Source organism: Asparagus officinalis, chromosome 8 (genome assembly GCF_001876935.1).
Source record: "Asparagus officinalis chromosome 8, Aspof.V1, whole genome shotgun sequence".
NCBI classification, from domain to species: domain Eukaryota; kingdom Viridiplantae; phylum Streptophyta; class Magnoliopsida; order Asparagales; family Asparagaceae; genus Asparagus; species Asparagus officinalis.
The window spans coordinates 24,565,608-24,579,169 of record NC_033801.1 but is presented as its reverse complement, the minus strand read 5'-3'; the positions used below and the strand labels follow the sequence as shown (position 1 = coordinate 24,579,169).

General features: G+C 33.7%; 2 protein-coding genes across 2 annotated transcripts; one reads left to right on the top strand and one right to left on the bottom strand.

Moving 5' to 3' along the window:
• Positions 1,158-3,388, bottom strand: LOC109820471 (protein CLT2, chloroplastic-like). Its single transcript, XM_020386620.1, has 4 exons — positions 2,895-3,388; positions 1,638-1,747; positions 1,303-1,340; positions 1,158-1,193 (listed from the first exon to the last, which is right to left on the bottom strand). Exons 1-4 carry the CDS (start codon positions 3,245-3,247, stop codon positions 1,173-1,175), a joined length of 522 nt encoding a protein of 173 aa, XP_020242209.1. The 5' UTR covers positions 3,248-3,388; the 3' UTR covers positions 1,158-1,172.
• On the top strand, positions 7,067-12,752 carry LOC109822364 (protein YIF1B-B-like). Its single transcript, XM_020388553.1, has 5 exons — positions 7,067-7,211; positions 9,772-9,991; positions 11,046-11,144; positions 11,222-11,373; positions 12,158-12,752. Exons 2-5 carry the CDS (start codon positions 9,821-9,823, stop codon positions 12,537-12,539), a joined length of 804 nt encoding a protein of 267 aa, XP_020244142.1. The 5' UTR covers positions 7,067-7,211; positions 9,772-9,820; the 3' UTR covers positions 12,540-12,752.

Below are 13,562 nucleotides of genomic sequence, written 5' to 3'. Positions count from 1 at the left end.
ACATAATTTATTTTTTTTATTTATAATATATTATTAAATTATATTATATTACTAGATATTATATTATATTATATTATATTGTATAATAATATAACATAGAATATAGAATCTAATATATATAATATACAATACATTATATTATATTATATCGTATAATATAATGTTTTTTATTATTTATACTATACTTATTATTAGTATGTGATATTAATTATAATATAATATATTTTAGATATTTTGAATATATTATAGTAATTATCATATGATATAATATTTAATTGTTATAATACAATTTATTATAACATATTTATATTATATCAGTTATTAAACTATATTGTCAAATATTATTATAATTTATAATTTATCATATTGTAATATTATATTATATTTATTACAATATGATACACTTTAATTTATTTTTATTATTTTAATAAAATAACAAATAATTTATATATTAGAAAATATTCTATGACAATGTATTATATTATATTATATTATTAGTATGTCATATTAGTTATAATGTAGTATACTTTAGATACTCAGAATACATAGTAATATATTATATTATATTATTAATATGTTATATTAGTTATAATATAATATATTTTAGATACTTAGAATACATAGTAATTGTCATATAATATAATATGATATTCAAATAAAGTGTTACGCCATCAATCGTCCTATTTAATTTGTCCAAATCATAAGTTTAAATTATCTCATTATCCTAGATTATCCTACCTTGTCCCACTCAAATTGTCCCAATGGGATAAAATTATCCCATTGGGAACAATTATCCCACTTGGCCCCAAATTGTCCCAACGAATAATCCCCCGCACACACCTGCGTTTGATAAAAGACTCATTTAACTTTCAAGTAAACCCGAAATCCTACTATCTATTCAATCGTCTTAATTTGCCATCATCATGACTCGTGAGTCCGTTGGTTTCATCTTTTGAGGGAAAAATTAAAAGAAGGCTTTGAATGATTCTTTAATTACATATATTGAGGAGAATGTATTTGAAACGATTGATATTGAGTTGATTACTAAAGATTCCAACATTTATCCGAGACAATTGTAAAATGTCTGTTCTTTTGATATTGGAATGAATGTATCTATTTTAGTAGATTTATAAATATTACAATTTTATTTATAATTTTTTGCCCCCACTACCCTATGGGTCCTCACTTCGCCACTGCATGTACACCAATAATGAAGATTAAAAATTTTCAAACATATTCTATTACAGCTTTTATTTTTAAAAAAAACAGCATTCAAAAATAACTAGATCAAATTAGAAGTACCTGAGATAATATAGGTATAGCAGGTCCTGGAAGCATAGCTGCATATAAAAATGAACAAAGGATATCAATCATTAGTGCATAGGAAAATGTATGGTTAGAAGAATTTTTTACTTTTGGGCAATGCCCTTTTAGACATCCAGATAAATGAGTGATAATCTCAAGAAAATATCTTCAGGTCTGAATACATTTAATGTGATACAGTGTGATTTACTTTCTTCTTCTAATTGGTGTATCAGGAGGAAAAAGAAAAACACTAACATGCATAAAATAAAGTAGCAATATCCAACATTAAACAGATACTTGAAAGTTTTTAAGCTATGTGCTGATCAAATTACCTCCAGCTGACATCCCCGCAACAACCCCGAGTGCTTCTAAAAGGCCAATAACTAAGAAACGAGATTTTGGAACTGCCACCATTTCTCTAGTAACAATCCCAGCACGATATCTGACAACCAATATAGTAACGTAAGACCATGATAACTCATTATCTGCACAGTATTCCACTGAAACCTAATACCATAAGCTTTACTGACTTCTAATTATCAATTTTCTCGTGTACATTGACATTCCTCTTCCTATTTAGTTTCTTCTTACAACATATCCATATACAAAATTATCATAATAAATGTGCAAAAAAATTTCTTTTTAAAGAATGTGCAAACAATTAATAAGTAAGACATGCGCCAAAAGTATGGAAACTATGAACACACGTATCGAATTACTGACCAATATATAGAGGAGGAGAAAACCCTACATTGGTTAATTTAAGCCAACCGACATTTCAAATCACTATAATATTATATAATATATGATTATAATATACTATATATATAATATATATATATATAATATATATTATATATGAGAAAATATGCGAGAACCTTAAGCTACAAGTTGACTGATTAAAGCAACTGTTGTTAGTGATGTGCGCTTAATCTTTGCCCCTACATCACACTCAAGATAGAGCCTCAAACCACCCTTCCACCACTCCAATTGCTGATAGTGAGCGGACAAGATTAGACCAACATTCACTACCAAGTTGCTTGGAGCAACTTCATGTAACCAAGTTTACTCCATTTCTCTTTGCTCTCTACTCTCTCTGCTCTCTCTTCTCTCTGCATTCTCTCTCTTCTCTATTAATAAATATAGTGATATTATATATATATATATATATATTTTTTTTTTATATATATATATATATATATATATATATATTATATGTCAATTTTCTTTAACTGAAATTGTTACGCATCTCTATATGTAGATGGATGCCAATTGATTGCCAAATGGAGAACCCATGTATGATGGGCTGCCTTGCTTTATTCATGCATACAAAAATACTACACAAACGCACCCAAAACTCTGGAAACTATATAAACTATGAACTATCAAAATACTGAGCCAATACATAAGGAGGACACCCTCCGGGTTACCGATTAAGCAGCCAGTAAGAAATCAATACGAATAACTTACTAATGACTCTGATCACTAAAATACTACAGTATATATATGTAGATGGATGCAATTATAAAGAGAAGAACCCATGTATAAACATCGTTCCTTTATTCAAATCCGAAGGAAAAAAAATTTACCCAAATGTGGTGACTTGGGCCAAAAAGAAAGGGTAATTTCTCATGGGAACAAGAGCGAGCTTGTAAAGAACGCGATTTGCAACCGCCAAAGCCACCGTAATCGCCGATCCGACCAAAATCCGACCATCTACACTGCTGGAAATCTCCGATCCACCTCTCGAAGCTCGGGCTGTCAAAACTAAAGAATGCCGCTTTAAAGGCATCGATAAAACCGTAGAATTGAGGCCCTTGGTTGGAATTGGTGAGTGAAATTGGATGGAATTCTTAGGGTTCTTCAATTGAGAGCGGGATTTGAGTATGGGGATGATTTGGGGGAGAAGGGATCGAGATTGAGCTGAATAAAAAAGTTCCATTTGAGGAGATGTTGAGAGTTTAGTGTTTTTTATTAATTTTATTTTGAAATTTTAGGGTTTAAACGGTTATGAAGTTTTTGGGGAATCGGTGATGCCTTGGATGACATGAAGATAGAAGAGAAGAAAAACATGGCGAAAGGAAATTACAGAAACACTCTGTAGTTTTTAACGATTGCAGAAGGACTCCTGTACCTTCACAGATAACGCCCTATTTAATGAGTGCAGAGGGCCTTATGTGCTATAAATGAAAAAAAAGACAAATTTACAAAACAGTCCTATTTAAAAACATATTCCTAAAAACCGATCTCATTTGAAAATAATTGTCAAAACAGACATAGTTTCAGCCCGATGCCATCGGGCTGAAACTATGTCGGTTTTGACGAAAAAAAACTTTGAAACTTCACAGGACTTCACGGGACTTCAAGTCCCGTGAAGTTTCATCAATTTTTAGAAGTTTTGTGAAGTTTAGCAATCATTTAATTAAGCTGCTAAACTTCATGGGACTTCATGTCCATGAAGTTTGGAAACTTCTTTCGTCAAAATCAACCTGGTTCAGCCTGATAGCTGAAATCAGGTCAGTTTTGGCAAATACTTTTGAAAGAGGATTTTTTTGCTAATAAATTTGAAAAAGAGTCAGTTTTAAAAATTTGTCCAAAAAATCTCTACCTTAAATTAAAGGGTTTTTACATCAAAATCATCTTTACTTTTACCCAAATTGATACTTAGCAGATTTATATATTTTTTTTTATGTAAACCAACTTTATTTGCTAACATGTTTGTAATATCACACTTTTTGTTGTTCACCCACGAAAAACTGATATTCTCATTTTACCCCCATTTTCTGCCTCACAAATCCTAACCTAACCCTAGCATCATCATCCTCCTCTTCTACAAACCCTAAACCATAGCCACCACCTCCCTCAAAATCCTAACCCATGACCGCTTCATCCTCCAAAATACTAACTCTAACTCATGATCATCACCTCCCCCAAAACCCTAACCCTAATCCTAGTTCCTATTTGGAAAAGAATGGGAGAGTTGGAGGTCGAGAGGAAGGGGAGGACGAGAGGGGGAGGGGAGTTGAGGGACGAGGGAGAGGGGAGATGGGGAGAAGAGGAGGATGAGGAGGGTAGGGTTAGGGTTAGGGTTAGGGTTTGCGAGGAAGAAGATGAAAAAATAAAAAGTTGTGAGGATAAAATGGTTATTTCGCTTATTTTTGGCTAAAACTGAATTAGGTGTGACATTGCAAACATGTTACCAAGTAAAGATGGTTTACATCAAAAAAATATAAAGGTGGTAAGTATCAATTTGATTAACAGTAATGACGGTTCTGGTGTAAAAACCCTATATTAAACTAAAAGGTTTGTTACCTATTAGTACACCAATCTTTCATATTCTCAAATTAGCCCTCTAAAATTTTAAGTGTTTTGTCCTCTAAATTGTTAACCATAGTTAGGCTAATTGTTAACCATAGACTGCTAATTATCAAAATGCCATCGTGAAATAAAATTTTCCACCAGCTTTAGTTTATGAGAGAGCGAAAATAATTTTCCCAAAATTCAACGCCTTAATTAATCGTAAAAAAATTGAATGCATAAGAGTATAACTGGTATTGGACCCATGAAAGCTTAGAGATGACGGAATATTCCGTTAACTTCAATCAATTGTTAATGAGAGAGACTAATTTCAAAACACTTAAATGATATTACGGAGACTGTTTTAAAATCTAATAATTTTGGAGACTACTTTCGAAATATGAAAGTTTTGGAAGGAAAATTATTTAATAAACTCAAACTAAACATATAATACACATTAAAAAACTTTTCTTTGAAAGAAATACAAACCTAAAACTATCTAATCTAAAACTTAAATTAAGAGGATGTTTAACTTAAGTATTTCTAAAGGATTTGGAACGTTTTCACTACAAGAAAATAGTGAAGGGACAACTACTTTATTAGAATCAGTAACCAGCTAGTAGATGATCCTGATTTCGTGCAAATTATGAATGAGTATAATACATATGGATATGATAAGTGTTGGATTTAGTATGAATCATAATCACCCATTACAGAATCCACTGCTATGATTAAAAGTTGTGGTTCTTTTACTACTTTTTTTAGTGTATAAGATCCAAATTCATTTATAAATCACGAACGGATCAGATATGAGTTTTATTCAAAGGTCTTTAGAAGATCTTTTCTTTGGTCATGTAACTTATAAGCCTGTTTATCTTAACTAACCATTTAATAACATTATAAAAAAGCGCTTTTAAGGGCTAGTCTAGTATTCCTAAAACTTATGATAATTTTTTTAGGATATGAAAAAAATCTTGGCAAGTCATGAGGATTCCCAAGCCCAAAACCGAGTTTGATCTACAACCCCTACAAAGTAATTTGTGTGGGTCTCACCTCTCATTCCCACACTCCAAGTTAGGTAGATATGATTGAACCAGGGACCATGGAGTGTTGACAGTATTACCACTGCATCCCCAAACCACTTACCTTACCTGTGGTGGGTAGAGCTTATGATACCTTGCTTACATGAGCACATTATAGAAGCAATTTGCGTAGGATAGTGAAAATAGTCGTTTAGTAATCATATGTAATAGGTTGCTTCTAAAGTAGTTAATATATTCAGTAACATCGTGCTTAAAAGATTATTATAAGTTAAAATCACCAAAATAAGCATAGTTTTAGCTACCAAAGTAGACATCTCGAAGTGTGGTATGCTCTCTACTCAACAATTTTAGGTTCAAATACCATGCTGATAGGGGTGCTAGACCGTATCCGTGCCCGAGGAAATATCCATAGTCGTATCCGTTAGGATGTGAATATGGTTACTCAAATCTATAATTGATAGGATATAGTTACGATTATGATTTTGCAGTGAAATATCCAGATCCATATCTGAAATATCCTAATACATATTTTTCATTCTGTTACGATAATTCTAATCCTTAAATTATGGATTTGCTGACGTTCTTGAAATCGGATAAGTTTAATGTGAGTTCCCATTTTCAAAAAATTTCTTGAAAGGTTCGAGTCCTCCTAGGTGGTGCGAGAAGCTCAAACTCCAATTCTCCCTCGAGCATAGAATTGCCCCTAAGACCATCTCCAATGGCCAACAATCTCAACAATTTTTTGATGCAATGGCAAGGCAAGTAGGAAGGCATTTGAAAAGGAGGGGAGAGAAAGTGAGGAGAAAGGCAAAATTTGCCTTCCTGTTAACTTTCAAAATGGGCCCCACATGTCATAAACTTTTTATAATTATTCTCACTTTGTTTTTAAATGACTTTTTTGATCAATAATTATTTGAAATTAATTTTTTATTTTTTCACCACTATTTATTATTTTTCAAGATCTATAAATAGAGATTAAGTTTGTATTCTTTGGACACCAAAAAAAATTTAAATTTTTGCTTAGTTATCATAGTTGAGTGATGTGGAGGAAAGATAAAGTAAAAAAACTTTTTGAAAAACTAGTTGTTGTGAAGTTGAAAGGCAATTGAAAAAGGCAAGTGATGTGGAGGGAGAATAAAGTGAGGTGGAAGGAGAGAGAAAGGCAATATTTGCCTTGCCATTGGAGATGGTCTAACAATGATACCTCCATTACCAAAAAAAAAAAAATGGTATTGACTGTAATTCGGAGATAAACTAGCGCTGGTCATATTTTTTAGGCAAATAAACAACTAAGATTGTTATGTAAAATCCATGCCATAAGTTAAAAGACTTTTCAAATGAAATCTGTAATTTCCAATTGTGAAGGACTTCTGCGCAAATCACACACAGGTGCCACCCCCTTGCAGATCTACTATAGCCTCCCGTTGCTCTCTCTCGATTCTTTTCCAAATCAAAATCCAATTAAAAACTCTCTCCTGAAGTTTCTTCCTCAACTTTTCCCAACCCCTCAGATCTCTGTCCGGTCACCGCCCTCCGTCTCCGTCGCGAGCCCCCGCTCTTCGACAGGTACGCGTTCGCTTCCCCTTCCCTCACCCTAATCTTACCGGCGGTGACCGCATCCCCCACTGAAATTTGCCCTAGCTAGTACGAATGTATTTACTGACATCTAGTATTTATTTGAGAAAGTGACAGAAAATTTTGTTAAATTTGATGCACAAATGGCAGTTTGTTGGTAAGTTAAATGCCCTTATTTTGGCAGCGGGATAATTTGAACATGATATTTGTTAAGTTGTTAGATTGAAATTTTAGGGTGAAGATCTAGATGGTAAAACGCTTAAAATTTTGTTCTTTTTGCAAGCTTTATTATAGTTTGTGTTAGTATCTTCGGAAATTTGGAGTTTTTTCAGAGAGTAATGTGATTAGATTCAGACCTTTGATCGTGAAGAATGCAATGGTGGATTTCATGCTGTCTGTAATCTAGAGTAAATGTCTGAATTTGAACTATAACTTGTTGGAGAGTAGGGGTTTAACTGACAACTACTTCAGAATGTTAGCCTGTTATTAAGAACAGTAAGTGAGTATATGTTGGGATTGTGTCTTTGATTCTTTGTAGAACTTCATGAGAATTAGATAGAGTTAGAGATCTATCGTGATTAGGAGTTTGAGTTCCATTATGATTAAGAGTTTGAATCCTGTTCTAATTAGGAAGTTAGGCTAGAGATAGGGTTTTGGTCCCTATATATATTCTTGTACTGTTGGAGGAAAAACTAAGCAGAATAGAGTAAAGAGAAGATGTAGTAGGGAGAGAGAGCCAATATTCTTGTAATCTAGGGTTAGCAGAGAGCGTAGCCTGAGTCAAGAATACTGTACGAGAGGCGAGGGTTTCGTGATCTTTATCCGTGCAAAAGATTATGTATGTGAGGTTGAGGGATTGAGAGACGAGAGTTGAGTGGTTCCTCTTGTAGTTCTCCCTGATACATAGTGAATTTTTCTTATTGTTCCCCCGTGGATGTAGGTCGAAGTTGGTCGACCGAGCCACGTAAATCCCGGTGTTCTTTTTTTCTTGATTGTGGTCGTTTTATATCTTGTTGATTGTGGGTTAGCTTCGGAGTTGCGCATATTGTAGTAGGCGGGGAGAGTGAAATTCCCCAATAGTATATACACTAACGATTGAAACTATGAGTAGAGAGTTATGCACATGTACGAGCTGTACAACCTATGAGGATTCATGCTATGTTACCGTCGCAAGGACCTGAGAAGTTTCAGAATACCCAGTGGCGGACCTAGGTGGGCGCCAAGAGGGCCTTGGTTACACCTTGGCCCATAATCAAAACGAGAAGGTATCAACTAGTAGTTTAACCATAGGCTCATTTCTTGGGTGTTAGTTAGTAGTGCATTTTAAAATTTAGAAGCAATAGTCTTCTTGATTATTTAGATGAAGCTTTGTTTTTTATGAAGATCTGGTTCCCATGTTTTTGTAAGAGCATTTTTCTTGAGTAGATGAACTTTTATACATGTGTGTGTGTATAGGTTACATACATAAAGAAATTCTGTTCACTGGAAAGGGGAAAAAACTTACCTTGTGTGGTCTTGAATTAATTTGTAGTACCCTTTTGATCCCATCTCATGCACCAAAATGAAGAGGAAGAGGAATCGCACGAGTAAAATTTCATCTAAGTGGCTAGTATGATCATGGGAGCAAAAAATTACTAACGTTACTATTCTTTATAAAGAATAATCTCTCTTTTGTCCCTTTGTTCCTTTCTTTTTATTTTCCTTAAATAATATCCTTTGTAGCTTTTATTTCATGATCATTTTATCACAGGGTTGCAGTGTTCATATAAACAAAATTATCATGTTTAACTATTAAATTTTTTGGGGCCCCCTTCCCAGAATTTCTGGGTCTGCCACTGATAATACCTTTCAGAAGGAAATTTCTAGTATCATGTGATGTTAATTTAGTTGAATGAGGTGGTTTCCTAGGTCAACCGGAAGTAATTAGAATTGTAATTTTTAATTCTATTATTGTCTTTCTTTTGTGCGTGATGGATTTACTTTAATTCTATGTCTTCTTGTAAGTGTGAGAATTTGGCACCAAAGTGTTGGTACAGTTTTCAAACTGCTGTGGAACTTTTGTGAATGTTGCTTGTTACTTCTTGTATAGTTGTATTTGTTTGATAATGTTTACCCATTTCTGGAAAATTACTATTATTTACGAACACTAAAAAGTGATATATAACATTGCTATTAATGATGTCTAATACTGAAACTTTAAACAATACCATATACAATTTCATCCGCGCGGAATAGAAACTTTAGACGGATTTGTAAGTGACTTGAGCCAAGGAGCTTTCGGTTTGGCATTTGAGAGAGAAAATATTGCTGATCAGATGACATCCTTTACTTATGTCTGAGCTGGGGAGGAGTAGAGAAATCGACTTATATTCCAAATTCACAAGCATATGCACACTCAAAAAATTAACAAATAAGTAAATAAATAAATAATCTTCAACTGGCTGTTTACTTTAGTCTGAAAGAGTTGATGCAGATATCACCTGCTGTTTCCCACTAATCTTGATCTAATTTTCAGATGAATTCCTAATAGAAGTGCTTCATTTGCATGCAGGTTATATTTCATACTGAGGGATTTGACTCCATATTTCTTATACTGAGCTATGGAAAGAAATATGGGTAGCCATTCAGGAGTGAATATACCACCATCAATCCCTCAATCTAATCCATTTGGAAATGCTTTCTATGGAGCTAGTTCTGGACTCATACGTGGTGGGCTGGGAGCATATGGCGAGAAATTCTTGGGATCAAGCTCTGAGTTCATGCAAAGCAATGTAATTTACTGAGTTCTTTCTTATAGTTTCTCATTGTTTATGCAACGTGAGTCAACTTGGCTCTTTGGCTTCTATTTATTGGAGATGAAGCTGCTTCCATGCAAATCATATAATTTTACCTCCCTAGCAACTTTCCCAAGTTTAGAGAATTTTGAGGCTTGCTCTCTGGTTGCATGAACTTAAAAACTGCACCATTGAAAATTGTTTGGCTCTTCTACCAGCCTAGTGACCATCAAGGTTATTGATGTGGTGCCCTCTTGCACTTGTTACTTTGATTACACATTTTCATCCACCCCAGGGGAATTGTAACCAGGGACGAGTTTGGTTTTGTAATTTACTTTGTGTGCATATGAAGTAAAGGCTATATTACTAGTTAAAATTAACTGTGAAAAATTAAAGAAATTCTGGTAGTTATACTTATTCATTCAATTCATGGCTAATTGGTAAATGTTGAAACCAGGAAAACATCATCTCAGACTGACTCCGCGTGATTTTGTTTAGATATGCTTTTGCTAACATGTTTTTTTATATTAAAAAAAAAGCTCATACAAATATTATACTTTTATGTCCTTTTTTCAATAAAAACCATAATAGCAATGATAATGATGTAAGAATATTCAAGAGAGCTTTTAAATTGAGTTTTCTTAACTTGTTAGGATATTTGAAGCGAGTTATGTTATAGCCTTCGTACACTAACTTTATGGAGGACAATCTTTTTGAAATCGATAAAAAGGAAGATGATTTAATTGTTAGTAAGTTTGACTTTGTTTGCTCATCGTAGCACTGCCCCTCCTTAACCTAACAATTGTGGACTCGTCCCTGGTTGTAAGATAAACAATTGGAGATAAATGGTTGGCCAGTTCTTATCTCTACTTTTGGGTCCTGTTCCATATTATATCCTGTTTGTTTATAACATGTTAGGCATTCTAGTAGTATTTTCATCGTTTAGCATTACTTTTCTTTTGCGCTCTAAAAAGTACTAAAAAGATGTATTTATCTTAAAAAGAAGCTAGTAATTGTTACCTAACTTACCTTAACTGTTTTCTGTAAACAGATCAGTCAGTACCTGTCTGATCCACAGTACTATTTCCAAGTGAATGGCCAGTATGTGAGGAACAAACTGAAAGTGATTTTGTTCCCATTTCTACACAGAGTAAGTATCCTTTTCTTTTCTATTTATCTTCCCATGTTAATATCAGAATCCCACTCATTTTCATTGATCTAATGCAGGGACACTGGACAAGGATAACTGAACCGGTCGGAGGGAGGCTCTCCTACAAACCTCCTATACATGACATAAATGCTCCAGACTTGTACATCCCTTTTATGGCATTTGGTACCTATATCGTTCTTGCAGGGTTGTTATTAGGTATTTTTGGAAGGTATGATAGGCCTACTTAAGCAATTTTTCCTTTCCTTTTCTGTACGCAATGTTATGGCATTTATGGTTGTATTCCTCAAGATATAATTTTTTGGTATATTTTAGGTAGTTACCCCAGTACTCAATTTACAGCTTTACCCTTCAAAATCTTAAGAATTTCGTATACTCTCATTTATAAACTTCTATACCTCATGGCAAGGTCAAAGTTCAACCCCTATTGCTAAGACTTTGGAATCCCAACAATCGAATGCTTCCAAATTTTCGGTAATACCAAACCCGCATCATAGGCTTATCTCTCCATTAATTGATAAACAAAAGCTTAACTTGGCTTTTAAGCCAACTAACCTGAAATTGTTACACGACATTATTCATTCATCAGCATGCATTTCTAGTAGAAGAATTCAAGAAAAAATTACCTTTTTTGAGGTTTTTTGCTCAGATCATCGTCATTTTATTTAATTCACAGTGACCTTATCGTTGGGTTTTGTTTTCCATTTCATGAATCCTTAATTCTCATTTTCACCATTGAAATCTTGTGTTACACTATCAACTTTTTTCTTAAGTTGCTTAGAGATGCTTCCTTCTTGTTGTGGTGTACAGAAATTACTTGTTTGAACCTCCTGGAAGACGAGATAGTTCAAATTTTTATCATTAATTTTTTACTTTAACTAGTAAATCATACATATATCTGAGAGTATTAAACTATTAATGCAAACTTCTAACATTTTGAAGGATTAGCAGGATATATTTTAAGTTTTTTAAACTCTATGATTCGTTCAATTCAGGTTTACGCCAGAAGCTTTGAGCTTGCAGTTTACCAAAGGATTATTAGGTTGGTTCTTGCAAGTCCTACTCCTAAAAGGGCTTCTATACTCCATGGGCAGCGGCGAGGCACCACTTCTAGACATCGTGGCTTACTCTGGCTATGCCTTTACCGGCGTCTCCCTTGCTATTTTTGCAAGGATTTTCTGGAGCTACTCGTATTATTTTCTTCTTCCATGGATGTGCTTCTGCTTGGGGGTGTTCTTAGTGAAGACCATGAAAAGGGTTGTCTTAGGAGGACCGAGGAGCTATGAGAAGCACTCGAGCAGGCATCATTATCTCCTGATTATCATGGCGGTAGTTCAGTTCCCCTTGTTGTTTTGGCTTGGCAATGTTGGTGCTTGATGCTTCCACTCTTCTACCAGTCACTCAGGGAAATCATTGTTGTGTCTGGTTTCCTCTCAAATATTTCTGGGATTTAATCCTCCTTTTATATCTGTTTCTTTTTTCACTTTCCCTAATTGTGATGATTACATGTAGATGACAGCTGTTGTAGTCGTGAAATACAGGTTTCTTAACTTCTTTTAAGCTCTTCAAAGTTTCCGTTATTTCGCTTAAGGGGCTGTTTGTTTGCCTGAAAAAAGAGGGAAATCAAAGAAAATGAAAGCTATTTCTAAGAAAAATAGGTTTTGGGATTGTTTGGTTGGCTTAAAAAAGAAGGAAACCAAAGAAATAAAGATGAGACGAGATGAGTTGTCACCTTATTATAGGATGATGTGAGTGATTTTTTAAGAAAACTTGTTTTGATGTTGTTTGGTTGGCGGAAAAAATAAGAAAATGAATTATAAGATACATATTTCTTGTATTAGGTTGTTTTTTTTTGTTTGGTTATTTCTTAAAAATAAGAAAATAAATAAGATGAGATGAGTTGTCATTATATTATTGGATGATGTGACCCACACTTAAGGAAATTATTTTCCTAGCTTTTTGGGAGGAAAACAAAGAAATGAAATGTTAATGAGATGAGATGAGTTGTCACAATCTTATTGGATGATGTGTGTGATTTTTAAATATGAGATGAGATGAGTTGAGTGATGTTGTGGATGAAAATAATATTTTATTAGATATGGTGGATGTGATGGATGAGTTCCTGGATGAAAATAATATTTTATTAAATGTGGTGGATGAGTTGTTGGATAAAAATAATATTTTATTAGATGTTGTGGGTGAGTTTTAGGGATGGAAATGTGTGAAATTGTACTTTTTGAGATTTCTTGGTTTTCATTTCTATTTTTTGGTTTTTTAGGAAATAACCAAACAGGCCCTAATGTGTGTATATCGGGTTAGCAATATTTTATTTCCTCCGATATATTGCTTTATTGACATTTTGCTATGTCAAGCACATGATTTACCTATGAAGTGGAAAGA

What these genes read in the sequence shown, in the direction of transcription:
- LOC109822364 (XM_020388553.1), top strand. Translation starts at nt 9,821, where the DNA reads ATGGAAAGAAATATGGGTAGCCATTCAGGAGTGAATATACCACCATCA. An exon ending in CTGAGTTCATGCAAAGCAAT is followed by an intron (nt 9,992 to 11,045) that starts GTAATTTACTGA and finishes TTCTGTAAACAG; the next exon opens with ATCAGTCAGTACCTGTCTGA. An exon ending in TTATTAGGTATTTTTGGAAG is followed by an intron (nt 11,374 to 12,157) that starts GTATGATAGGCC and finishes CGTTCAATTCAG; the next exon opens with GTTTACGCCAGAAGCTTTGA.
- LOC109820471 (XM_020386620.1), bottom strand. Translation starts at nt 3,247, where the DNA reads ATGGAACTTTTTTATTCAGCTCAATCTCGATCCCTTCTCCCCCAAATC. An exon ending in GCCCAAGTCACCACATTTGG is followed by an intron (nt 1,748 to 2,894) that starts GTAAATTTTTTT and finishes ATTGGTTGTCAG; the next exon opens with ATATCGTGCTGGGATTGTTA. An exon ending in TGCGGGGATGTCAGCTGGAG is followed by an intron (nt 1,341 to 1,637) that starts GTAATTTGATCA and finishes TTTTATATGCAG; the next exon opens with CTATGCTTCCAGGACCTGCT.